The 27,795-nt window shown below is 38.1% G+C and overlaps 2 protein-coding genes across 15 annotated transcripts in view; one reads left to right on the top strand and one right to left on the bottom strand.

Annotated features, from left to right (window-relative positions):
• RABGAP1 (RAB GTPase activating protein 1) overlaps window positions 1-27,795 on the top strand; it is a 149,893-nt gene that overhangs the window by 102,149 nt on the left and 19,949 nt on the right. For 12 of the 14 annotated variants that reach the window (XM_036260827.1, XM_036260828.1, XM_036260836.1 and 9 more), the window contains 6 exons: window positions 9,114-9,227; window positions 13,987-14,061; window positions 17,695-17,820; window positions 18,400-18,543; window positions 20,612-20,653; window positions 20,905-21,033. In XM_036260827.1, the coding sequence (XP_036116720.1) occupies window positions 9,114-9,227; window positions 13,987-14,061; window positions 17,695-17,820; window positions 18,400-18,543; window positions 20,612-20,653; window positions 20,905-21,033 (630 nt within the window). Of the gene's footprint in view, window positions 1-2,087; window positions 2,248-9,113; window positions 9,228-13,986; window positions 14,062-14,468; window positions 14,500-17,694; window positions 17,821-18,399; window positions 18,544-20,611; window positions 20,654-20,904; window positions 21,034-27,795 lie in introns of those variants that run through there. The other 2 variants (XM_036260837.1, XM_036260838.1) reach the window with 2 other exon arrangements.
• LOC118629517 (spermatid perinuclear RNA binding protein) overlaps window positions 7,167-27,795 on the bottom strand; it is a 197,766-nt gene continuing 177,137 nt past the window's right edge. The window contains exon 19 of the mRNA XM_036260844.1: window positions 7,167-7,189. Within this exon, the coding sequence (XP_036116737.1) occupies window positions 7,182-7,189 (8 nt within the window). The 3' untranslated portion in view covers window positions 7,167-7,181. The remainder of the gene's footprint in view (window positions 7,190-27,795) is intronic.

Below are 27,795 nucleotides of genomic sequence, written 5' to 3'. Positions count from 1 at the left end.
TCTGAAAATAAATGGAAAAATCTCCTTGGGTGAGGATTTTTTTTAATGTTTAAAATAAAACAGTATCTTAAGCATTATGAAACATTTTCTTAAAAATTGTAATTTGATTGATTTGGTTATATAAAAATACAGCTTGAGAGGTATGTGGATCTTGTAGTTTGTGTGTCTGTGTTGTTTTAGAAGTGAGTGATTTTGAGAAGATTTTATTTTTAGCACATACTTTATAAAATCTTAAACAAATAATGAACAATACAATCTGTATTAAGCTATACCGAGAGGGCATTTGATATACAATTTTGCTCAATAATATTGAAAGTCATTACAGTTATCAGAAACATTCATTTGGAATATGACTTTGTATTAATAATTTTGTGGCTTCTAATTTAACTAACTCATAAATTACCTCCCTACCACCTTTAAACTCAAAATGACACTTTCTGTGTTCACTTTTGTCAGGTAACAGTTTTTTAGTATTTCCTGCTCCTTGTCCTCCCCACAACGGATTACTGTGAAGGCAAATCAACAGTAGCAAAGCAGGAAAAGGTTGCCAGTGCAGTTAGCATTTATGCCTTATCTATACATGATTTGGGACAGTTTTGCCAAACATTGAATAATTTTCCTGTGGGAAACTTGAGCCCTAAAAGGAAATGAACATAGCTAACAGGCTGCGTGTCACATGGGACTTAAATTTATTTTTGGAATGGCATTATCATGCCATATTTGGATTGAAACAATAGCAGTACATTATTTTATTAAAGAGCTATTTTTTTTTCTGAAAAAGTCATCTAACATTACTTTTGTTATACTATAGATTTATCATAATAAGGATAGAACTGTTAAGCTGATATAGTGTTAAAGTATGTATTAAAGTTAGAGACACTAATTTGGCAAACTTTTCTGGAACCTTCTTTCTGAGTCTGTTTTCTGTGATAAAGATTCTTTGGCAGTTTGTTGATTATAATACATAGCTGTCATACTCTGGTAAGTTGTTTTTTCTATCGGAAGGCAAAAAGAGAGTAAATAAAGATTAGTACCAGTGGGGGTTGGTATGGTTATTTGATTTTCAAGACAATCAGAGTTCTTACTAAATGAGACAATGATAATAGAGAAACCCAAATGGGTTTCTGACTCTGAGAAATGATTTTTTTGAAAAAGATAATCAACAAAGTTACTTTATACTGAGCTCTATGGTGTTTTGCTTAGCATGGCTCATAGGTTGAAAAAGCACTTGTTTAACCATTTATATTTTGTGTCATTTTTTCTGTTGCCTGATTTATCTTCTTTATCATTTCATTTGGATAAGATGATGTTGGTAAAATACAATGGATTTCTGAATTTCATACTATCTGGAATTGCAGATCCCCAACGGGGCACTAAATCCCAAACACAGGAAAATCTGCCAAACACATTTTGTCAATTGGCCTCCCTCCCAAGGTTGAAAATATGCCAACATCATAAATGGCAAGTATGATGGGATGGAGATACCAGTGACGTACAAGACCCCATGCTACCTGCTCTCCATGCAGTATCTCATTTGTTTCTCATAAACTCTGAGGAAGGAACCATAGCATAGATTTTACAGAGAAGGATATTAAGGCTCAGACTAGTTAAGAGACTTGTCCAAGGTCACACAATTAAAGTGGGGGAGGCTATATTCAGAAACAGAACTGCCTGACCCCATTGTTAGAGTTCTGTTTATTATAGTGTGATCTCAGTAGAACACCCAAGTTCTGTCTTCTCTGTTCTTTGTTAAAAGTCCAACTCCAGTTTTCACATAGTTGTGGCCAGGTTCTGAAATGCCTTCAGTTACTTCCATGTTTGTGGAAATCTAGTTCCAGTTCGCTCTCTGTGTTATGTATTGGAGCATGTGTTGGGAATGGAAGATTTAAAGCATTAATTACTGAATACCTACACAGTATTTTATTTGTATATATGTTAAAGATCAATTTCTTGTCTCTTTTTGGTTCAGCTTTTGAAGTCTTTTATTAAGTATTATTCAATGACAGTTTTACTGGAATTATTATTTTTGCCTCTAAGAGCAACTCCCCAAGATAAATACATAAAGCAGTATCTACCCACAATCCAGTCCCCACTAAACTGAAGTCCCTGCTGCACTGGTGTGGAAGAGTGGCGCCGCAGGCCGAAAGCACACTGATTTGAGGAGCAGTGGAGCTAGTCACACAGGGACAAGTAAAAATATGTGCATATAGGTGCACACGTTTTATGTTCTTCAAATCTGCGTCCAAGGTAAAGATGTGTTTACATTGTCCATCAATCAGATATATTTATTTAAAGAATTCTTGTTGATTAAACTATGAAATGGACTTGAGGGGCTTTTTCTACAAATACACTGCATTTCATATTACTAAGGTATAGAGGCACTGTACTAGAATACTTATAATTCAGCAGTGTAGGAAAATGTAAATAAGGAAGAGATTTGGAAAACAGAGGTAGAACAGGAAGATATACACAGATATACAGGTCATGAAATTCTGTGTTGTTTAAAGTTGGACTGTGAATTTGGTCCTGAGTTTCCTGGAAGCCAAAAGAAAAATGGATATTTAATCATTGTCCATGGGGGGAAATATCCATATTTCTGAAGGAGAAACAGAATTTCTGAAAGGGACACTGAATTTCTGATAGGGACTCTGGTAGGTATCGTCACCTATCTCACCATGCAATACAAGGTTCCAGTAGCAGTTGTAATTTTTTTCTTGTTTTGTTTTGTTGTTGTTAATGTTTTATTTTTTAAATAGGGTCTCAAAACATGCCAGTAGCACAATTTTGTGAAGGTGGTTCTTTGAAATGCCAAGATACTGTGGTCATAAAATACATCTATCTAGCCCTGGCTGGTTTTGCTCAGTGGTTAGAGTGTCAGCCCCGTGGACCAAAGAGTCACGGGTTCGATCCTGGCCCTAGTTGGGGTCATTCGGGAGGCAACCAATCCATGTGTCTCTCTTATGTCGATGTTTCTTTCTCTCTCTCTCCCTCCTGCCTTCCCACTCTGTCTGAAAATCAATTGAAAAATATCCTTGGGTGAGAATTTTATACACACACACATATGTATGTATATGTATGTATGTATGTATATATGTCAGGCCTAATCAAAGAATAAAACCCAGGATAATTAAAAGATTACTGATTATTGTTTTTTCACTTTGTTTTTATGTTTAAGAGCATATATTTCTCTTTCTACGTGTCATCAGAGCCTTAGTGATTTCTGCTTTTTCATAAACAGTGGACAGCCTTCATCCAAGGAAGCACTTTTATATGAGTAAAAGAAAAAACACATTTTCAAAGTCTGTGTCGTCCATTTTAGTTACAAGAGTCTAGAAAACAAAAGCTTTTTTTTTTTTTTATGTATTGGGAGTTATAAATGCCACTGACTACTGATAAGAGAATTTCTTCACTTTCACAATATATTTATTTGGATTAAGAATGTGGGCTAGAAAGAAACCAGTTGAGTTCTAATACCAGCTCCTCATTTTCTAACCAAGTGATTTAGCGTCTGTCTTCATTTGTCAAATGGGAGAAATAATAGAACCCATCTCAGAGGGTTGTTACAGTAGATAGATCTGTGTGATCTCTCTGTATATAAGGTGCTTAGAACAGTGTCTTAGCTTTTGTTATTGCTGCTTAATTATTTCTAAGTCTGTCAAAGTGGATTTGTCAAAATTACTCTGACAAGCTGTAGCTGACTTAAGAGCAAAATGTAAAAGATTATTACTGTGAAGCATATTGTCAAGATAGGATATGGTATAATGGATTTGTGGGATTTTGGTGTTTCTGTTTTCTTAAGTGTTACATAATGGCTTTTAACAAAGCATGTACAACATTCTGGACTAGTTTTAAGATGTAACTTTTTCTTTAGGCATTAAGCTACTATGGAAATAATAATGTTCCCAATGCTGGTTATTTCTCATGGCAGCCTTCCATTTCATTTTCTTTGTTTTGGGTACTTTCTTTTTCTTCCTGTCATTCTTAGCGTTCTATTTTTTAACTTGAGTTTACAAAGGGTGTGTATTCAAAGAGTTTCCGCCAGTTCCCAGTACCTTGTTAATCCTGAGAAGTTACCCAGTGAGCCAATTCTCACAGTAAGGTATAAAAATAGTCATCCAGAAAAATTACAGAATGTGGTACCACTATTTGAACTAATGGACGACTTTCAAAACCAACACAGGGAGAAGAAAACAGCACAAACATTATCGTTTTCTTAGATTTTTCTCTGCACAACTTATTTTAGAAGAGTCTTAACATTTTAAAAAGTAACAAAGCCTCACCGTTGCTTTATCATATACTCTTTTAAGAGCATAAGAATTGGGGCCAAGAAAGAAATAATCTAGAAATCAGTCACATGAAGAGAACATACTTTTGATTTCTTTTGAGCTTATACCCAGTGTTCATTTCACCAGTTTTACTGAGCCTAAATGTTCATATTGTATAAGGGGGCAATGCCCCTCCCCCCACCTCTCTCTTAATACAGCTTTAGAGAAAGCAAGAGACATTGATTTGTTGTTCCACTTACGCGTTCATTAGTTTCTTCTTGTGTGTGCCCTGACCAGAGATCAAACCCTCAACCTTGGCGTATCAGTATGATACTCTAAGCAATTGAGCTACCCAGCCAGGGCCTTTTCTTTTAATAAACTTTATTTTTAAGAACAGAGACATAGAAAGGAGTACAGTTCAGACTGACAAACCTCAGAGGTGAGGAGGGGTGGATGAGATAAACCAAAGAACTTATATGCACGTATGTATAACCAATGGACATAGACAACAAGGCTTGGTTGGGGGTGGGGTAGGATAGGGGGGAGAGTGGGGGGGGGAGGAGAAACATCTGTAACAAAAATAAATGAATTAAAACAAAAAAAACAAAACAGTTTTATTGTGAAAATAGTACAGTGTTTTCATATCCCTTGTACTGTTTCCCCTATTATTAACATCTTAACATTGGTATGATATATGTTATAATTAATGAACCAATATTGATACATTATTACTACCCAGAGTTCCTACTTTATTTAGATGTCCTTAGTTGTTACCTAACATTGTTTTTCTGTTTCAGATCCTATCCAGGATACTGCATTACATTTAGTCCTCATGTCTCCTTTTGACTGTAACAATCTGTTAGATTTTACTTGTTTTTGATGACTTGGACAGTTTTAAGGAATACCAGTCAGATATTTTATAGAATGCCCTTCAACTGCAGTGTGTCTGATATTTTTGTCATGAGGTTTATAAGTTTTGAGGAAGAACACATAAGTAAAAGTACTGTTTTCATTACCTCATATCAAGGGTACATACTGTAAGCATGACTTATCATTGTTTATGTTGACCTTGATGATCTGGCTGAGGTCATGTTTGTCAGATTTCTCCACTGTTAAGTTACTCGTTTTCCCCCTTTCTACACTACGTTCTTCTGGAGGAGTTCACTCTGCCCAGCCCTCACAGCTGCAGGCTCCTCCATGAGGGCAGCATGTCTACGTAAGCTGTTTGGCATTCTTCTGCATGGCTGATTTGTCTCATTTCCCTATTTGTTTATATAAGTATGGACTCATGGGTATTTATTTTATACTTTACATTATAATCCAGTATTATTTCATTTATTTAATTGTTCAAGTTGTCCCAGCTTTAGCCACTGGGAACTCTTTCACTTGGCTCCTGTGTCCCTCTGACAACTCCTGTTGTGGGTTTGTGTTCTTGGTAGTAGGAGATTTGGGGAACATTTCCTAACTCCCTGGCACTTCTGTGTGTTTCAGACTCATCTTGTACATTTCCTACCCCAATCCTAGAATCAACCATTTCTGTAAGAAGCCCTGGTTCCTTTTATTGGTAAATTAGAAACCAAGATCCTGACACTAGGTGTGCTTATTGCTACTGGGTGTTACTGTTTCTGAGCCATCTCAACAGACAGGTAGTGCCTTATTATCAGTCACCATATGGGTTCAGCACATAGTGCGTTGGCGTTAGAATGGGATGGAGTCAATAAACTTAACATGCAGTTCTTTGCAACTTTAGATACAGTTCTAGTTATATATAGACTGGGGGTAGGGGGGTAAGACAAGCAAGTGATTGTTCCAAACCAGAAGGATGATTGCTATAAGGATTCTAACCATGCGGTGTCTAAATTGATGCAACTTTTCTGGAGGACAGATTGGCAGAATAACTCGAAATCCAAAACACAGGGTTATGCTGGATCTTTGGAGGAATAGAGTGGTTATGGAAACCATCTCCTTTCCCTTAAGGATCACAGCTCTACTTTTCAGCTTTGTTTATAATATCAAAAGAAATAGAACAGCCTGAATATTCCAAAGTTGGAGATTTGTCATAGTAAATTATTGTATAGCTATGTGTCAAGTTACTGTGCATGAAAAATGCTGGAGTAGGATAATTGTCAAGTAACATGAAAAGATGTTTACAGTTAGTAAAGATTAATTTTTAAAGCAGTGTAAATCTATAAAAATAACTATGTAAAGTTAGGTATCTGCCTACCTAAGTTAGTTATTTCTGAGTTGTGCAATTTTTTCTTTTTTATGCCCCTCTCCCAGTGTTGTTATTATAAGGAAGCAAAAAAACACAACAAAACCCATTTTATTTAAAATAAGAAAACAAAGAGTTTTTTATACTAAGAAAACAAAAAGTTAGGTTTTTAAAATATATATACAATAATGCCCGGCTGGTGTGGCTCACTGGTTGAGCATCGACCCATGCACCAAGAGGTCGCCAGTTCAATTCCTGGTCAGGACACATGCCCAGGTTGTGGGCCCGATCTTTCGTGAGGCGTATGCAGGAGGTGGCCAATTGATGTTCTATCTCATCTCTCTTTCTCTCTCCCTCTCCCTCCTTCTTTCTCTCAAATCAATGAAGAAAAAAGTTATCTGCTTTCTGTAACTTATGATTTTGCCTATTCTAGAATTTCATATACATGGAATTATAGATAATAGTCTTTTGTGTCTGGCTTCTTAACTTAGAACGTTTTTGAGATCCATCCATGCTGTGTGTATCAATAGGTTTTTCCTTTTTGTTGCTAAGTACTATTCCACTATGTGGATATACCATCTTTTTAGTCCACTTACCCATTGGAACACATTTCTGTTGTTTCCAGTTTTGGTTGTTATTAATAAAGCTGCTATGAACATATGCGTTCAAATCTTTGCACGTATTCATATTTTCATTTCTCTTGGTTAAATACCTAGGAGTAGAATAATTCAGTTTTATGATAAGTGTATGTTTAACTTTAGAAGAAACTTCCAAATTGTTTTCAAAGTATTTGCACCATTTTACATTTCCACTCAGCAATGTTTGGGAAGAGTTCCAGTTGTTTCACACCCTTTGCCAGCACTTCATATCCTGGATCTTTTTAATTTTAGCATTTAGTGGGTGTGTAGTGAAATCTCATTGTGGTTTTAATTTACATTTCCCTGATGACTAATGATGCTCAATTTTTTTCTAGAGCTTATTTGCCATCTATATATCTTTTGTGGGGTATCTATTCAATCTTTTACCGTCATTTACCCCTTTTTAAAATGAGATTGTCTCCTTATTTTCTTTAAGAGTTATATTCTAGATACAACTTCATTATCAGATAGATTTTAAAGATATTTTGTTTTGGTCTTGGTTTACATTTTCATGTTTTTAACAGTGGCTTTTGTTTTGAATAGTAAATTTTTAAATTTTTGATGAAGTCCAGTTTATCATTTTTGTTTTGTGATTCATGACTCACAGGGACCTCTCTAGATAGCTCTGCAGCTCACTCTGTTCCACTTTTTCTCTTCAGTGTTCTGACCTACAAATTCTAGTTACCTTGCCCACCTGAATTCTCTCTCTTTTCTCAACTCAAGGGGACACTCTCCACCTCCAAATTTGTTTCTGTTCCCTCTCCATGTGCTGCAGCCTTGAAGCTGCCACAAGGCAATGGCTACTGTAGTCTTAGGTCTCATCTTGCATTTAGTCATTTTGTCAGAAATCGCCACAGTTCTTAGCTGCCTTAACTGTTGTTATATATGCCAATAAAGCTCCTTGGAAAGCAGTTTGGCAATATCTTTGAAGGTTTTAATAGTTTACTGGTTAAGAAAGAACATAAGTTTTAAAGTTAGTCATTTCAGATCACACAACTGCGAAGTATTTATGACCCTGGGAACACAGCCGAAAGGCTAGAGAAATTACTGGACAAGAGAGGAATATCACTTTCATTTTTCATCTTGAAACAGGAGTGTCAGGCTCTTGGATGGTGTCCTGAATCTGATGTAGTCTCTTCAAGGAGAATCAAGGCTTTTGTCTTGGCTATGAAGACAATGCATTGTTAAAATAGAAGGTTGTGTTTCTGTGCTCCAGTTCTTTAGCATGTGAGCAAATAAAATTTAACAAGAGGAATATATTAGAAATAGCTGCATGCTTGGTATGTTTTATGACTAGGATTGTTGACATTATTGACATTTGTTCAATTTTAGATAAGTCATGACAAAAGAGGAAACCATGTTTTTTGGGTTTTGTTTTTTTTTTTTAGCAAAAGCAAGGGATAATTTCTCATAGCCTGTTTGAATCCATTGGCATTTGGTGGACTAGCTTCATATTGAGCAGACTGTGTACATTTTTATGCCATTTGCCCCTAGGATAAGACCTAGTTAAGGGGCCTCTCTCTTCTTTTGAGAAACAGACACATGGGCTTCATGCCAAAGGATAAATTAAAGCAGCAATTTTTGTACCCATTTTTTTTTTAACAGGTGCACTTTACCTCCTTTTGAGATTAGATTTAGTATTTTCCTATGGGAAGTCTATTTTTATTAGCATATTTTACCTGTTACAATAGAAAAGTCACCAGCTGACTGAAAAGTCACTTTCTTGCAACAGGGATAGAGTATACATGAGGGATAGAGGGTGAATCAGGTTGTTTTTCTTCGATTTTTTTCCCTCCCTTAATATTAGCTTTTTATTTTTATTTTTATTTTGCTTGAGTAGTTGGTCCCTGAAGACATAGTAACTCTGGGCATTGTGTATGTGTATATGTGTACCTGCAGCATTTTAAAGCATGTAGATGAGAAGACCTTGTTGTATAAAACCAAACAAATAGGTACATGATTGACCACTAAGACTTCTCTTCCCTTATGTTTCCACAGGAGTCTCCCCAGGACAGTGCTATCACCCGGGATATTAACCGGACATTCCCAGCCCATGACTACTTTAAGGATACAGGAGGAGATGGACAAGATTCCTTGTATAAAATATGCAAGGTATTTCATGCCAAAAAAAAAAAAAAGGACTCAGTTTTGAATTGTTGATTTGGTTTTTTGAGATTAGGCAAGCGATAACTACAAAGTGGAATATGTGTTTGATGTTTAAGAATGAAAAAAAAGAGAGAGGGAAGACTTTGTGAAATCAAAGTAAGAAAGAATTTTAGACTATGATGAACAGGAATTAATTGGAAATAAATGGTAGAACTCCTTTTAATTAGGACTTTCAGATAACAGTCCCCTGGCTCCACATTTAGACTTTCAAAAATTGATTTTGTGAAACCAATTGGGTTCTGTAACATTGCAAGCTCCATTTCACAGTATAAATGAACTTGACACCTAGGACAAGTCTAACAGTAGGAAATGCTAATCCCCATCCAAGTGAATTTTAATACTGCAGCCTAATAAATAAATGCTGGGAAATACTGATGACTATCAAAAGGTCTGTACCTGCAAGTTACAAAGGAAATGATACACTGTTCAATTTCAGTAATTCCTTTTCTAGTAGATTTTGGTAACTTCAGAGTCAAAAGGAGAAGTTGGGACCAGAGTTCCTCAGCCTTTCTCTGTTCCTCTATCTTTTCCCCCCAAAGCTAATCAAGTATCTATTTAACATCTATGTATGAAGTACAGTCAAGGCACGAGATGTGTACTGAAGGAACTTATATATTATGATTGAAAAGGCAAAACTAACAACTAGATTTAGGACAGGCTAGCAATAAAGGATGATTCTCCAATCTAGGTGCTTTAAACTATAAGGGCAGTTACAATTTAGAAATGTTTCTTGGGTTTTATTTTAATTTCCCTATATGCACAAAGCTATGGTTTGGGTTGTAATCCTCTCTCATCATCTTTTCTTAGCCCTTCTCGGTTGTGCTTGCCACTTAAGCAGCCAATTCAGCTTCCTAGAAAGAAACCCTGTGCTCACTGCTTCTGACCCTGCTACCCTCTAGTTTCTACCTCATGATGATCTTTGCACAACTCTCTCTACTCTTGATTTCTCACCCTCCTGGTTGTGCTCTCACTTCTCTCACAACTCTGCTCACTCCCTTATTTCTTTCCTTCCACCTACTTCTGAAACAGAGGTCTTTCTCCTTAGACAGAGGTGCTCATTCAGTAGTTGCTGTGCTCTACACTGTCTCCCTGCTGAGCCCTTTCACCCCCCCCCCAAAAGCTTCAGCTGTCACCACTACACAGATGTTCCCAAATCTACATTATCTCAAGGCCTAAATTTCCATCTGCCAGTTGGTTGCCATGTAAAAGTCTGTCAAGTAAATCAAACAAAACAGATCTGAAAATAGAATTTTTTTATAAACATGTTTTGCACTCAGCCCTCAGTATCCATGGGTGTTGCAACTGCTGATTCAACCAATGGCAAATCAAAAATATTCAAAGATTTTTTTCAGAAAGTTCTAAAACCAAAATGAATCTGCAATGTCCCAAGCATTATGCTGAATCCAGGAGAAGGAAGTGATGTGTAGGCACACCCTGCTGTAGTCTATATGCAAATATTGCATCATTTTATATGAGGGACTTGTTCATCTGCAGATTTGATATCCACAGGGACCCTGGAACCAATCCCCTGTGGATACTGAGGGAAAACTATGTTATGAAAAAAAAATTTTTTTTTTTTACTTTTAGAGGGGAAGGGAAAGAGTGGGGGGCACATCCATGTGAGAGGGAAACATCAGTTGGCTGCCTCTTGCATGCCCCCTCCCAGGGATCCACAACCTGAACATGTGTCCTGACTAGAAATCTAACGGGCGCCCTTTGAGCGTACAGGATGATTCCCAACCAATTGAGCCACACTGTTCGGGATGAAAATTTTCAGGCACATATAAAAGTTGAATAGTGTAATTGTGTATGTCTCTCCACCTAGATTCAGTATTTGTCAACATATTGCTACAATTGCTTTATTAAAATTTTTCCTGAAGTAGTTTAAAGCAAATCTCAGACATCATGATTCTAAATTCTTCACTATACATCTCTAAAAAATAAGATTATTACCCATCTATAGCACCCATCGTTATCCATCAGTATCATCCAATAGCCACTCCTTATTCAGATTTCCCTAAATGCCTATAATTTGGTTAGAATCAGGATGCAGTAATATTCATATTATGTTGAGTGTTCTCTCTCTTTTAATGAAAAATAGTCTTCCTTTTCCCCACTGTGTGGATAGAATCACTTCCCTGCTTTCAGTCCCTCCCTTTGGCCCTGTTGAGTTTGTTACGATTGACGTGTCTTACAGCCATACTCCACTGTCTGTCCACTGCCCTGGTTTAGTTCTCTATCATATTGTGCCAGCACTTTTACAGGTGCCACCTTTCATTAGTCTCCCTGCCTGTGGATTCTAGCCTGTTTATTATCTTCTCTTTGTAGACTCCAGAATTGAATCATTTCAGTGGCCTCCACTGAAGCTTTTAATGCTTCCCCATAACACACAGAATGAAATAAAATAAGTTCTTAGTTTATTTTCTGGTTCTAGATTTCCTTAGCTTAGTATTAAAGGCATTTTATAACATATCCTGGTGTATTCCCTAAATATTTTGTTTCAACCATATTGAACTTCTCACTGTACTCTGGTTGATTTACTTGTCAAACTTCCCAACTGAACAGTGAAGTTCTCAAGGGCAGGAATCATTTCTTATATTATGTTACCATGTGTAGCACTTGGCACCATGCTTGGCATTAAATGTCGGATTAATGAATGCCTTTTCTTCTCCATATTTTTTATAGTCTCCACGAACCTTATGTTCCAAACATTTCCCAAATGTATCATGTACTTTCATGTGTGTAGGCATTCCTTCAAGCTTTTCCATGAACCTGAAGAATATGCTCTGCTCCATTCTCTATCTATAGACATACATTTTTAGCCTAGTGCATAATTGATTAATCCATGTGCTGAGTACATGGATGACTGAGAATAGCACATCAACTCTGATATAAATACTATGATTATTCTCATCTTACAAATAAAGAGTGTAAGTAATATGTTTAAGATCTAGACATAGACATTAGCTATTGTGGGATTTTAGCTCAACTCAAACTCTGAAGCCTGTGTTCTTTCTTGAATAATCAACTGTTGATTGATACCTTCACAAACACTAAGCTGTGTTTGCATCTATTACTACTAGTTTGTAACACAGTGTTAACACTTGTTAATTTGCACACATTTGAGTGGTACCTCATTGTATTATAAGCAGGTCATTTCTAAGCTCTGAGCACATCTTGTCTTTCAGGAAATGTATTTCTTATTCTGTAGCCCTCTCATCAGATAAGGTTTGATGAAATGGAGGCTATAATGGAATTATATTAAATTATATATAATGGAAGTTTATTTATATATAGTATTTATATATTTATACATATATAAAATATTGAATTACCTAAATTTATGAAAGTGTGATTATAATATGTAATTTAAAAGCTGGAGTTTCACCAAAATCTAATGATAAAACCTGTGTATATGTGGACTTAATTTTAATCTAATAAGCATTGGCATAATGTTTTGCTAAGTGATCTGAATTTTAAATATACCCAATTCTAAATTGCCTTCTTGGGACACAGAGGAACCTTAGCACACAAAATAAGTGGACAATGAAAGAGAGTTTCATTAGAAATAAATTTGTCAAATAGGAAATAGCATCTTGAATCTATAGGAATTCCCCTTTCCATCACAACTTACATGAGAGCTACAAATATTAATCACAAAAAATAAAAATCTGAAAAACAACTAAAGAACCAAAAAGCAAACCACAAAGAATGTTAGATGTCAATATTCTGTTAAAGATAATGTTTGGAGAGATGGGTAGTGATCCTCCGCTGCCAAGAAAAATACAAAATCAGAATCCCAGAGTAGTCCCTCTTATCAGAAAAGTTATTACTGGCATTGCAGAGAGAATTGTATTTTGGTATCTTTGCCAAAACACTTTTTCCCAGCATGAAGATGAGTAACATTAACAGTGTTTAGTGAGTGCCTACTATGTGTGAGGAGCTGGCTAGGTTGACTAGGACATCAACCCAGTCCCTGAAAAGCTCACAGTCATGAGAGGGTGGACATTTAAAATGCAGTGAGCCCTGGCCAGTTTGGCTCAGCGATTAGAGCGTTGGCCTGCGGTCCGGGGAGACCCGGGTTCCGTTTCCGCTAAGGGCACGTACCTTGGTTGCAGTTTGTCCCCGGCCCTGGTTGGTCGTGCGGGTGGCAGCCACTCGATGTGTCCCTTTCACATCGATGTTTCTCTCTCTCTCTCTCTCTCTTCCTCTCTCTCCTCCCACTCTATCTGAACAAAAAAATGGAAAAATGTCCTCAGGTGAGGATTAAAGAAAAAAAATGCAGTGAGGTAGGTGCTCCAACAACCATACATGTGTAGCAGGTACTATAGAAGTACAGAGAAGAGAGGGAATTCTGGGGGAGTGGAATATGTTTGGAGCCTGAAGGAAGAGCATATTTTTCAAATAGAGGGAAAAGCATGAGCAACAACAAGGAGTTATGACAACCTTTTTTTTAGTGTTGAAGTGGTGTTTGCTTAACCTTCCCTGCTCCTTGGCAACAGAAGGTGGCATGGTGACAGTTTTATTTATTGTTGAGTAAAAAAAATGGTATTGGAGAGAAATGTTTGCATTATTTATTGACCATCAAAATGCCACAGTGGAATGTGAGTAGCATCTTCCAGGTTCCTGTTTTCAAAGTTCTATAGGTCAGCTGTGGCCCACGAGTGACTATGTTCATTTACACCTCCTGTATTGTTGTTTTCAGGCTTATTCTGTGTATGATGAAGAGATTGGCTATTGCCAGGGCCAGTCATTTCTTGCTGCCGTTCTGCTCCTCCATGTGAGTAAATGAGTCTCTGTTATTGCTTAGACATGGCCTGCTTCAGCTTATACTAGCCTTAGACTTGAGCATGGTCTTAGATTGGCTTTGGCCAGACTCTAGGACATGAGTTTTAACTCCTATATGTGGAAACCTTTTTCTCATTTACCGTCATTGTGGAAGAGAAACGTGAGAATAAGTGAAACTGTTGAAAACTGGTACAAGGGTAGACTTCATTTTTATTGCTGGGATGATTGGGTAGACTTTAGTCTTAGTTGGACCCTTGGGGACATTTTATCCTCTCTAAAGTAGTCACATCATTAGTAATTTGTTTTGGGATTCATGTATTGGGGTGGGAGGTCAAAAGGTTGATTTTCCTTAGTGCCATTTTTTCCATTCACCCTCCAACTTACTGATATTTTTTTCAGATCAAAAGCAAAATGGAAAAAAAGTCTTAAGGTGAACACCTTATACTCCACCTAATTTACCAATTAATATTGTTTCATACTGTTTTCTCTATCCCTCCCTCTGCATTTTCTCTTTTACACACACACTTTATTTTTTTATCAAAAAAAATGTTTTGGGAAAATCAGGAGCAAACATCAACATACTTCACTCCTAAATACTTGAGTATGTATATCCTAAGGACATAATCATAATATCCAAGAAATTCCACACAGATTCAGTATTGGCTTGCACACAATTCACATGTAGTTTTCCCCATTGTTTACTCAGTAAAGTCCTTTATAGGTTTATTTTCTAATCCAAAATCAAACTACCGCTTGCCCCCCCCCCTTTTTTTTTTTTGGCGTATTTCATACCACTGACAATTTTGCAACGTTTTAGCAAATTATCTTTTAAAAATTTCCCCATTCTTGATTTGTCTGATCATTTCCTAATGACTCAAGTTAAAATGTTTTGCAAAAATACACAGTTCATGTTAACTGAGAGTTTTTGAGCACCTGTTACGGTCTGTGCTGTGCTAGAGATCACGAGAGAAGAATGTAGACATGGTCCCAATTCTTGTGGATACAGTTAGTGAAGCCGACCACCTATAAGCAAAAAGTCACACAAGTATATCATTGTTGATTTCAATGGTGCTGTGAAGACAGTAAAAAGTTTGATGCAAGATTATAACAAGGGAGCCACATTTAGATTCCAAGCTCCTCTGGGGAGGTAACCTTTAAGGTGAACCCTGAAAAATGAGAAGGGTTCTCATTTAACTTTTTTAACATTGTTATGAAAATAATAAAAGTATTTTAAAAGCAAGAGAGTAGAGAATAGAACATTCCCAGAAAAGGAAATAGTATGATATATAGAAGCACTGAAATTGGGGGAACTTGGCATATGGAAGGAGCTGAAGAAAGGACGGTAGGACTGGAGCATCACGAGTGATGAGGAGAGGAGAGGAGAGGGAGCTGGAGAGGTGACAAGACCTGCCTCGTAGGTCCGTGGAGGCCTGGCCGAGAGGGCTGGATTTTGTTACTCTAAGCCATGTTATGTTGTAATACAAGTAAAACAAAAACCATTTTCTGTCTTGTAACTGAACCTAGCTTGTTGGTGTTGAGAGGCATGTAGAAATATAAAGCTGTGACATTAATAAAGAAGTCAAGCCCTGGCCGGTTTGGCTCAGCGGTTAGAGCATCAGCCTGTGGTCCCAAGAGACCCGGGTTCGGTTCCCGCTAAGGGCATGTACCTCCGTTGCAGTTTGTCCCCGGCCCTGGCTGGTCGTGCGGGTAGCAGCCACTCGATGTGTCCCTTTCATGTCGATGTTTCTCTCTCTCTCTCTCTTCCTTTCTCTCCCTCCCACTCTACCTGAACAAAAAAATAGAAAAAATGTCCTCGGGTGAGGATAAAAAATAAAAAAAAAAAGTCAAGTATATGTAAATAATGTGATGATTTGATATACATATGCATTGTGAAATGCTCACACAATCAAGCTAATTAACACATCCATCATCAGGTAAAGTTTTTAAATTTTGTTTTGTTGTTTTAGGCAGACTTCCTATCTCCAAGTCTCACAAACCTATGTGGTTTGTCTTTGTTCTCAATTTCAGTCCAAGGACATTTATCCCCATACAAGAATCACAACCCCTCTACTTTTTTTTTTTTTTTTTTTATCCTCACCCGAGGACATTTTTCCACTTTTTTTTTTGTTCAGGTAGAGTGGGAGGGAGGGAGAGGAACAGAGAGAGAGAGAAACATCGATATGAAAGGAACACATCGAGTGGCTGCCACCCGCACAACCGACCAAGGCTGGGGACAAACTGCAACCAAGGTACGCGCCCTTAGCGGGAACCGAACCCGGGTCTCTCAGGACCGCAGGCCGACGCTCTAACCGCTGAGCCAAACCAGCCAGGGCCACAACCCCTCTAAAATAGATTTTCTGATAAAATCCACAGTGTCTTTGTTTGAATTCTGTGCTGCTTGCCATTTTGTTAGATGATTTGTCAGCGTAGGGCAGGTGTTCCTCCTCACAGAAAGGCTGCTTGGGGTCAGACCATGTCTCCCTCAGCATGTGGAAGAGTGAAGTTGTTTTTCTTGACAAAGACCCCAAAGGTCTGGTCCTTTGTCCCCAAATCCTTAACGTCCAATAATAATATGCTGTATTCTCAGTTAGTACTTAATATGACTTGTTCTTTAGCTCTGTTTTATTCCAGTGATTTCTGTGCTCAGCCCACCTCCATCGTCTTGTTCCACAGAAGCCCGCCCACCTTCTTGACATTTTGAAGGCTTGCTACTGACACACCAAGCCTTAAATAACATTTCCAGTGCTTTTTTTCTATTTTGAAAACTAGATATTTTACCAGGTTTTCAGGGAAATATTTTTCTATAAAGCTATGGAAGATGTAGGTATTGTTATAAATAGGTAACATCTGTAAATAGAAGGAGGGTTTTGGTAGTATTTTAAGTATTACTGTGAGTGATAACTGTAGTACTTTAAACATTACTGCAAGCCTTAGAATATGTAAGATTTCTCTAGCCATCTTTTTAACAATAGTAAGGGAAAAAAACAAAACAAAACATTTTTACTAGAATGAAGTGGCGGCTAAGGAGGTAAAATTATTTACAAGATCTCATGATTTAGGAAAGATGAAACCTACACTTGTGTACTGGCCTGTCCTGTCCTCCCTGCAGAGCCTGTCTCTGTCTCCCCCTGGCAAACTCGGGCTCTCCTGTTCCTGTGTTCTCCATCTTTCTGCCTAATTCATCTTAGAGTTATTGTATCTGGTTGTATGGGAGGCTCCTCAAAGACAGGAACAGTGTCTGGTACAGAGTAGGCACCATTGGTTGAGCCCTGGCCAGTGTAGCTCAGTTGGTTGGAGCGTCATTCCGTATACCACAGGGTGGCAGGTTCAGTTTCCAGTCAGGGCACATACCTAGCTTTTGGGTTCAATCTTTGGTTGGGGTGTGTGCGGGAGGCAACCGATTGATGTTTCTCTCTTCCCCTCTTTGTCTCAAATCAATTTTTAAAAAATACTTAAATATTTTCTGGTTGAGTGAATGAATGTTATGAAGTACTGAGTTACTGCTTACCACTAAATTTCATAGTATCCTGATAAGAGAGGAGAAGGATGAATTTAATATACTGAGAAAACTTCTGTATGTTTTGTGATCCTCACACCCCCCCCCCCCATTCCCTGTCTGTTACAGATGCCTGAAGAACAGGCATTCAGTGTTCTGGTCAAGATCATGTTTGACTATGGTCTCAGGGAGCTTTTCAAGCAAAACTTTGAAGATTTGCATTGCAAATTTTACCAGTTGGAGCGCCTCATGCAGGTATAAAAAGAAACCCTCTTGCATTTGCAGTTAGAGTGTAGTCTGGGGAGAAGGGGTTGAAGTGGTGCCAAGGAGCAGTGTATTCCTTAGACATCAGGGTTTAGGATGGGTTTTTGTTTGTTTCCATTTCTCCTCATGTGATGATGATACCAAGGTTAATTAGGTGTGAGCCTGCGGGGTGTGAGCTGGGTTTTCAGTCTCATAAAACACTCAAAATATCAGATGACTTTGCAGGGGCAAGAAATATTTACCAGGGCTCTGAAGCTGACTGGTTAGGAATCTCTTAACAAAAGTGAAACAGACTTTCCCAAACATTTCATAACTTGTAAGGAAAAACTTCCTTTCCAAATATTTGTCACCATTTGGGGATTCCTCTGTAGAGCTAGTTTGTGGACTGGAAAAGGAAGCTGAGTGCCAGTTTTAATACCAGATGATACATGTTCTTCTGAGCACTTGGAGGTTTTTAGAAATACACAAGTATATGACTTTTTTGGCCTATTCCTGTTAGATTTATGAGCCTCCTGAATGGGAGCTGAATAGCTGTATATGTGCCTAAAACTAATTAGTTTGCTATTTCAGGAATACATTCCTGACCTGTACAACCACTTCTTGGATATAAGCCTTGAAGCTCACATGTACGCCTCCCAGTGGTTTCTCACACTTTTCACTGCAAAGTTCCCTCTCTACATGGTCTTCCACATCATCGACCTGCTGTTGTGTGAGGTATGTATCAGAAGCCACAGCACTTGGGATTGTTGCAGTGTCCTTCTGTGACAGCTGTCAAAACAACTTGTTCTGCTCAGATGTTTTATTTCAGGGCTAGGAAATCCAAGTTTAAGTGCTTCTTCCTTGGGCTGCAGCTAACAACCACATTTTGTTAAAGGCACTCTCTTCTTTAAAAAGAAAACATAAAAGCATACATTAGACATTTATATTAGTTAGTATTAGGTTTAGCTTAATTTTTGAAGAAATCCAAAACAACAACAGTTAAATAAAGCAGAGGTTTATTTTTCATGTAAAAGAAATCAGGTTGCCTTCCCTAGAGTATGATTCATCCTTACGGCTGAGTAGAGCTTGAGCTACCACATCTGGGAGGGTTAGAGGACAGGAGCAGGTGCACACGTTCTTTTTAAAAGAGACTTCCTGGAAGTTCCACCTGCATGTCACTTACCTCTTATTGGTAAGTGGAAATGAACTTAGGTACATGACCACACCTAACTGCAAGAGAAGCTGTTTTTTGTGTTGTTTTTTTTTAATCCTCACTCGAGGACATTTTTCCTTTTTTTTGTTCAGGTAGAGTGGGAGGGGGAGAGAGAGAGAGAGAGAGAAACATTGATGTGAAAGGGACACATCGAGTGGTTGCCACCCGCACAACCCAACCAGGGCTGAGGAAAATTGCAACCGAGGTACATGCCCTTAGCAGGAATCGAACCCGGGTCTCTCTGGACTGCAGGCTGATGCTCTAACCGCTGAACAAAACCGGCCAGGGCAGAAGCTGTTTTTTTAAGCTTAGTAGGAATTTGCTAAAAATTGCGGGGGGTGTCTGTTGCTAAAAGAAAGTAGACATTAGAGTAAATAACCGTCTTTGCCACAGTATAGTTTTGGGGTATGTGTGTATTTAAGAAGAAAGTAACTAATTTCAAAAATAATATGTTTATTATAGAAAATGTAAGCCAAAAGATTCAAAGATTCTTATCTCCCTAGAGGGTAACTGTTTTTTAACATTTTGTTATATATTCTTTCAGCCTTTTTTTGCATTTATATATGTGCATGTATAATTTCTATATGGAATAATTGTTTTCTCATATGGAATATTATGTAATATATATTATGGGCCTGAATATATTTAAAAATATGATTATGCTATATATACTCTTTGGTAACCCCTTTTTTCATTTTATATACTTGAACATCTCTAGACACACACAAATATATACCATCTTCTTTTTATTTAATCTTACCATATGCAAAACATATGAAAATCCATTAAAAAATTTGTACTTTCTACCCAGCTTGAAACATTATATAAGAAATTACATTACTAATTACACCATTATTCTTACTTGCTGCCACGTATCCCATATTTGGATACACCATATTTTATGTAACCAATTCCTAATCTCAAACCTTTGAGTTGTCTAGTTTTCACTATTATAATCAACCAGTTATTAAGTAGCGAGGGGCCCAGTGGCATGCTAAATAATTTAAATAAACTTTTCAAACTAATTAGTTCAATTAGTTCAGAAAACCCTTGAGAGAATATTAGTTATGGACATTGAGATCCAGAAACTTAAATAGTTTAACTTGATGAGCGGATGTTAATGCCCCCCTCTTACTAGTGCCTCCCCACACGCATACACACCCTGCTGGTGGGATGAAGGCAGGCAGGTTGGTGGGAGCCCTGTGCGGAGTCAGCTTGGGATACAGGGCTCCCAGCAGTCGCTGTTCCTCAAGTGGGGCCACACAGAATCAAGTTCCACCAGGAGTTACTTCCTGATTATCATTTTGGGAGTCTAACGTTTTGGTTTGGAAGTATGGGAAGTGTTCTTACTGGATGTGAGAATAGGGCTAGAAAAGCTCTTTTCTCACAGGAAGGGGAGACTGGGTCTACTTTAAGTGGTGTGTCAGTGGTCGCTCTGTAGTTTTTACTTTCCACAAGGTGTTTTCAAGATATTCCATTTCTTAATTAATGTTTTACAGTTACTCTAAAATTGTGAGGTATTCTGAAGACAAATGGCTTCATAGTTCAGATGTATACACTGAAAATGTTCTTTTTTGTTTTCTTCTGTAGGGAATAAGTGTTATTTTTAATGTCGCCCTTGGATTATTAAAGGTAGGCCATTTATTCATAACCCGAGTTATCTGGCTTCTCTGTTTAGCACTTGCAGTGGCTTGGTCTGTGTCTCGTTCTGAGCAGCCTGTGTGCTCTGACGTGTCCCTGGCAGTGGGGGTGTGCAGGTGGCTCTGGCAGGGCTGAGGAGTGGCTTCTGGGGATTATGAAGTTGCTGGGATTATAGAATCCTTCCTGTGCATCTTCAATACAAAGAGCCTTTTCTCTACATGTTATATCTTATTTCTTTCCAGACATCCAAGGATGACTTGCTGTTGACAGACTTTGAAGGCGCCTTGAAGTTTTTCAGGGTCCAGCTTCCTAAGAGATACCGCTCAGAAGAGAATGCAAAGAAGCTCATGGAGTTAGCTTGCAACATGAAGGTAAAATCGTTTTTGCATTAATTTAGATTTTTGTTATTGTTCAGTCCATGTCTCACTATTCCTGACCAAACCATTAGTATTTATAATACATTAAAATAATAATGTTTTCTTTTTGTATCGTATATTTTTTACAGATTTTTTTTTTACAGATTTTCTCCTCATTTTGGAGAATTCTTTATTTAACTTATATAATACAATATAGATAAAATAAAGTTCTTCTCAGTTAACATAATTAAGAATAACAACTTTCCCCACATCAAAAATAAAAAATAAAACCACAAACAAATATCAGAAATGCCAGGTGTGCACTGTATATCAGTTAGATGTTATAATGGATATTTTTTGACATTTTGCCCTTCCTTCACAGTCTAGACCTAAAATGATGGCTTCCATAGAATCCTAAATTAGATACTTCTGTTTTCCCCAGCTTTGAGATGTAATTAATATATAATGTTGTGTAAATTTAAGGTGTAAGTGTGATGATCTGATACATGTATATATTTCAAAATGTTTACCATGGTAGGATTAGTGAACACATCCTTCATCTCACAAAATTACTATTCTGCGTTGTGATGGTAAGAACATTGAAGTTCTGCTTGTAGCAGCTTTGAAGGACATAGTCCAGTCTTGTTAACTATAGCCACCGTACTCTCCCTGAGGTTCCTGGAGAGTCTGTACCCTTTGACCAATATTTCTCCATTTCCTTGCTCCTCAGCCTTCCAAATAGTTTCATCTGTGCTATTTCCTGTGCATTAAATCTTATTGCTTCCCCCAGCCCTTCAACTCTAGGAAAGGTATTATTTCCATTTTAAGACCAAGCAAAGCAAAAAGAGGTTGTAGCCCCCTAGAATAGCTAGTCAGTGGCAGAACACAGGTTTCATGGTTTCTACTGTGCTGTTCTTTAACTTTCATTATTTATTGTTGTGGTCAGAAATTTCCTAATATGAAATTAATAATACATGGAGGAAACTCCCTCAGTTTTTTTCACTTCCAGTGGCATTTATGATTTGTATAATTTTTTAAGGTAAAAAAATATATAGGGTTTTCTGTGTCCACATAATGAAATTTAGTTTTTAAAAAAGAAGTAAAAGTAATTGGAGGAATTTAGTTTGGGATTTTCAGCTAGAGTCAAATGGGGGACAGAATAAATAGTTGTATTCAGAATCTTTAGGGTGCGTAAAAGACTATCGTGTTTACTTTATGTGACTCCATAGAGTAAAACTGGAATTAGTGTGTTGGCACAGATGTGGGTGAGAAGCTTCACTGTCTACTGAATAGGGCACAGACTAGGCATTAGGAAGATCTGAATTCAGAGCTGTTCAGTTTTTTGAGGGGCAATCTTCTCATCTGTTCGGTAACATTGGACTCTGGTTCTGGTTATATGTCACACTAAGCTAACACAGGCTACCCTTCTTTAGATACTTAGAGATGCAAAATACAATATGAACCAAGAAATGTTAAATACCTGGGTGAACTTGAAAGGAAAAAAGAGAAATGCCCAGGTACTTAAAGCAAAGTAGCTTGAACCCAGTGTGTGTGAACTGATAAAACGGCATCCTGTGGGAATGTGGAGGCAGAGGTAGGTATTTAATGCTCACACAGACACATGATATGCCTCAGCCCTCAGCAGGCAGCTGAAACTGAAACCTCTGCATACAGTTAGCACCTTGGAGCTGCTGCTGTGTTTTTGAAAGGGAGATTAAAATTACCTATTAGCCCAAGAACAACAGAAATCGTAACATAAAATTATTGGGGTGTTTAAAAAGAAAAGGAAGTAGAACTTCTAGAAATTAAGATAATCATTAAAGTTATCATTCAGATTAAATTTGTGATATATTTCACAAGTATTATGGATAACGTTAAATGATGTTTTACCATGTGCCTGGTCGTGGTTCAGTGCTTTTCTGTATGAGGATTGACTGTAGCATTTGTACATTGCTTATTTGCCACACTGGCTGGTAACTAGTAAGGGTTCAAGAAATGGTGGTCACTACTATGATTGCTTCCTCTCTGGTTTTGAAGCAGATATAAAACACTTTTCAGTGACATTTTCGTGGATGCCAGGTTTGTGCACAGAGCAGAGAACCAAGTGAGCCCTGAGGTTCTTTCTCTGAGTCTGTTTCCATCTCAGTCTGGTTCAGCACACAAGAGGATCTGCCTCCTACTTGTGATTTCTTCCCCCCAAAGCCTGCCTCTTACTCAGTGTTCCATCTCAGTTCATGTACCTGGCTGGTTGCTCAAGCCAAAAAGCTTTCTGTCATCCTGGACTTCTCTTTCTCTTCATACTCCACATCCAAACCTATCATCACAATATATCCCGAATCTGGTAAATTCCTGCTTACTTCATCACTAACACCCTAGTCTGACCATCACCATCACTTTTCTCCTGGAATATTCCAGTAGACTGCTTGGTCTTCCCGTTTCCACAGTGGTTTCTTCCCAGGCTGTTCTTGATCCCATCTCTCCCTTGCTTAAAACTCTAATGGCTTCTTAGAATAAAACTTGAGTTTTAGCCTAAGCCTGCAAGTCCTGGCACCATCTGACCTTTTGGTGATCTCTCTGATTTCATCTCCTATTTTCTCCCCCTTACTCTTTTCACTTCAGACACACTGGCCTCTTTACCACTCCGAAAGAGGCCAAAATGTTCACTCCTCAGGCCTTTGCCCTGGCTGGTCTTTGCCTGTAATGTTCTCCTCGGTGCCTGTCTGGCTTCACTGTTGCCTCATTCAGTCTTGGACTCAAATATCATGCCATCAGAGAGGCCTTCTCTCATTACGAGTTTGAAGTAGCAGCTCCCCCAACCTTATCTCCTTACCCTATCTTATTTTCTGCTTATAACTGCTTCACATTATTTTATTTGTTTGTTTATTAATTCCCCTTTCACACTAGAATTAAGCATGTGACCAAGGAGACAAGACTTTTATTTATTTCTGAATCCCCAGCACAAGAACAGGATCTGGCGTGTAAATATCATTTGAATGAGTGAACAAATGAATATGCTGTTGAGTCTCGACCAAGTGGTTTACAAACAAGAGTTAACATGGATTTGGGCAAGGCTTAAAAAGTAGCTTCCAGCCAAAGATTTTACCTTTTGGGTTTTCATTAACTTGAAACACTTTAATAATATATCGATCCTTTATTTCCATAGTTCAGATGAGCGGTGTCTGATGTCTTCTTTTTCTTGCCTGTACTTTCAAGGAATTAGAGTAGACAAGGCTGCACAGCACACGCATTTTGTGCTTAGGTGCGTATTCCTTCTGGCCCTGGAGAACTCTGCATGGCCCAGGTGTACTTTGGAGGATATCCCTCCTTGCACATGGTTTCGGGGTGAGAAAGAGTAATTTTTTTAAGTTGATTCACAGCTTGGAAAGCTTTACAGATTCACCAGGATATGAGAGAATGAGATTTTTCTGCTAAAATGTGGGATTTGGTGTGTACAGTTTAGTTAGTGATGATTAGTTGTGCTCTGGCAACTATACTTAATATTAGCCAATATTAAGGGAAATATAGGCAACAGTTAAGCCAATTATTGGCAAAGAACCTCAGTCACAGTATAACTTGCCAGCTCAAAATAAGAAAATCCTTGGCAAGCCTGTATGCATCATGTAGGCTGCATGCGGTTAGGGGTGCCTGTCAGCAGAGGGCATGCGTGTGATCACCTCGCGGTGCAAAGCCCCTCTAGACACAGAAATCTGGGTTCCTGCTATGGAATGGTTTGGAAAGTAGTTTTTAAATTTTTTAGTGTAGAATTTAGAAAGGAAACATTGACTCTGACTCATTGAAATTTCATTCCATTATTTTTTTAATAATTGTGGGTTGGTTTTCAAAGTTGTAGTTCCTGATTAAGGTATGAATTAGGAATTATTTTACCAGTCCAGGAAACAGGTACCTATTTTTCTTGTCGTTGTTGTGTTTTAACATTTATAATGTTGTAATTTCTGGTATTTGTATAGTTTCCAGAAATATATCTTCCTCACGATTCCCTTTGAGGTACGGAGGGCAAATCAAGTGTGGAAACTGAGGCTTATAGAAGTCTAGTAACTTACACAACTGGTACTGGCTGGGCACTGACGAACCCTGGTGGAACTCAGGCCTTCAGACTACATTCCCAGTGCTTTCCACTCCATTGCACTTGCCTCTTCTCATTGCAGTTACCTCCTTTGTTGTTTCTTGTGGCAATACCTAAATAGGCCACTAGATGGGGGTGTTACTCAAAAAAGGCCTGTGTTCTTCCCTGTACCTGTGTGTCCCTTTTCTCTAAGTCTTTCTCTGTGTCTGTCTTTACTTTCCTCTCTTTTTTCCCCCTGTATTTATTTTTAGAGGGAGAGAGAGAGATAGAAACATCAGTGAGAGAGAACATCGATTGGCCGCCTTCTGCATGCCCCCCACTGGGGATTGGGCCCACAACCTGGGCATATGCCCTGACTGGGAATCAAACAGGTGAACTCTTGGTGAATGGGTCAACACTCAACCGCTGAGCCACACCGGCAGGGCTACTTTCCTCTCTTTTTCACCCTTTTACATCTCCCATTTTCTCTCCTTCTCCTTAGTTTATTATGGGACTGACATTTATTTTTTGAGGAGTTTTCGATCTCCTGCTCTTAATCTAACATTTAACAACGTACATCAGAACTCATTTAGCTATACATTGACTTTCTCTTTTCTTATGGGTCAGTGTCCCAAAATAGAAAAATTGTTTCCACTTCTGGAAGGAATTTTATTTTTAAAGATTGTTCCAGGAATTCATGAATGGCCCTAGTAGCTCCATAGCCCTTTCACACTCATAACTGTACTATGCATTGTTTGGGTGAGGGGAGATGGGAATAAAACTACATTTAGGTCTTTTAAATTTTTGAGTTAAGAAATATATGAGAGCAACTGTTTCTTTATATCTATACGGGTATTTTAGAGAAGAAGTCAGATATATGAGGCTAGTTTAGAAGAAGCAAGAAGCATGCTGGAGGAGATGGCTCCGTGGGTTTCTTAGATCAAGCTTGAAGGCTTGACCTGTTGTTGTAGAATCCTGCCTAAAGTGAAATGTAACTTCTGAACCTTTCTTCACTAGAGTTGGTTATTTCAAATATAAAGTGGTTGTGCTAGACCTCAAACTACCTGTAAGAAAGATGTTATTACAAAAAGCAAATAGCAGTATCGCCAAATTAATGTAATTCTAATCATTTGCTACTTGGAGAAACAGAAAATTCTTTGGCATTCGGGAATATTTGCTCTTGGGAGATATTTTTATTCATAAGCTAAAAGCCACACTAGTTTGAATTTCATTCTCTGTTTAGATCATTTGTATAGTTATTGTATGTTAGGATTTTAAGCTCTATGATTGCACTGACTTCATCAGTCTTTATTTGATGTGTTCACAGACTCTTCCATAATCTCTACACATAGTAAGTGAATCCTTACAGTGACCACATGAGGTCATTTTTCAAATGTGTGCATGAAGCTTAGAAAATTGAAGAAAACTCCCAAAGCGTCTAGAGCTCCTAAGAAGTGATGGAGTAGGGATTGGATCCTGGAATTTTCAGATTCTAAAGTCTGTGCTTATTGTCACTGTGCTTTACAGTAAATGAGAGATTGAATAATTGGACAAGCTTAGTCTCTGTGTCAGTGTTGAAACTCTATGTCTATGTTTATACTGTAGCTAAATTCAGTTTTTCTTGTAACTAGACTAGGCTATAGTTTTACTTCTTTGCCTGTTCTTACCTTTTAATTGGATTTCACGAAGAAACTTCCTTGAGCAGCCGCTCTCTTTTTCTGCACTGTACCCTAAAATTTTTAGTGTCACAAGGGTAGCAGTGGTCACTACCTTCTTTTAATAAGTTGGTCTCCCTTGGTCCTTATCTGTTTTTGGATCTCTGCTACTACTTTGCTTCTGCATTTTAGAAAAATACTCTGATAGGAGGACCAGAATGCCTAATTGTATTTCGTGATCTTTGAGGGAGTTTGAACTATTTGAACAAATTAAATAAAAAGGCTCAGAAATTATTTTTTATTTTAATTTTTTTATCCTCACCCGAGGACATTTTTTCATTTTTTTGTACAGATAGAGTGGGAGGGAGAGAGAGCAAGAGAGAGAAACATAGATGTGAAAGGGACACATCGAGTGGCTGTCACCCGCACGACCAACCAGGGCCAGGGACAAACTGCAACCAAGGTACATGCCCTTAGCGGGAACCGAACCCGGGTCTTTCCGGACCGCAGGCCGATGCTCTAACCGCTGAGCCAAACCGGCCAGGGCAAGGCTCAAAAAATAAATGGAATGTTGATTTGCTTCAAGTGGTTACAAGTGTAGGCCTTAGAGTTGCACGGATCTTGGCTCTCATCCTGGCTCTGCCGTGTGACCCAGGGTAGGTTAACACAGCAGGGTTGGAGAGAGAACAATAAGGTGATGCCTTTAATGCAGCTTCTGCTCTTCTGAGGATCATTATCATCATCCCTCAAACACCAGTGATCTCTTGGCCTGCCTTGTTTGATCTCCTCTGCCTAGGCATCTACTTTCCTTAAGTCAGTTCAAGTCAACAAATATTTATAGATTTTCTTATATGCCAAGAACTGTACTCAGTACTGAGTATGCTACAGAGGTGGATAAGAAGCAAGAATCACCCCAGATTTGTGTTCATTCGCTGGTGTCACCACTTAGCAGACTTGGCCCTTAACTTTAGACAAGTCACTTTATTTGTCTAGGTCTCAATTCCCCATCAGTAAAATGAGGGCAGTAATTCCTACTGTACTCATTTTAGAGAGTTGTTT

This window comes from Molossus molossus, unplaced genomic scaffold (assembly GCF_014108415.1).
Source record: "Molossus molossus isolate mMolMol1 unplaced genomic scaffold, mMolMol1.p scaffold_m16_p_14, whole genome shotgun sequence".
Taxonomy (NCBI): domain Eukaryota; kingdom Metazoa; phylum Chordata; class Mammalia; order Chiroptera; family Molossidae; genus Molossus; species Molossus molossus.
The sequence above is the reverse complement of the archived record's forward strand: the minus strand, read 5'-3'. Positions and strand labels throughout refer to the sequence as shown.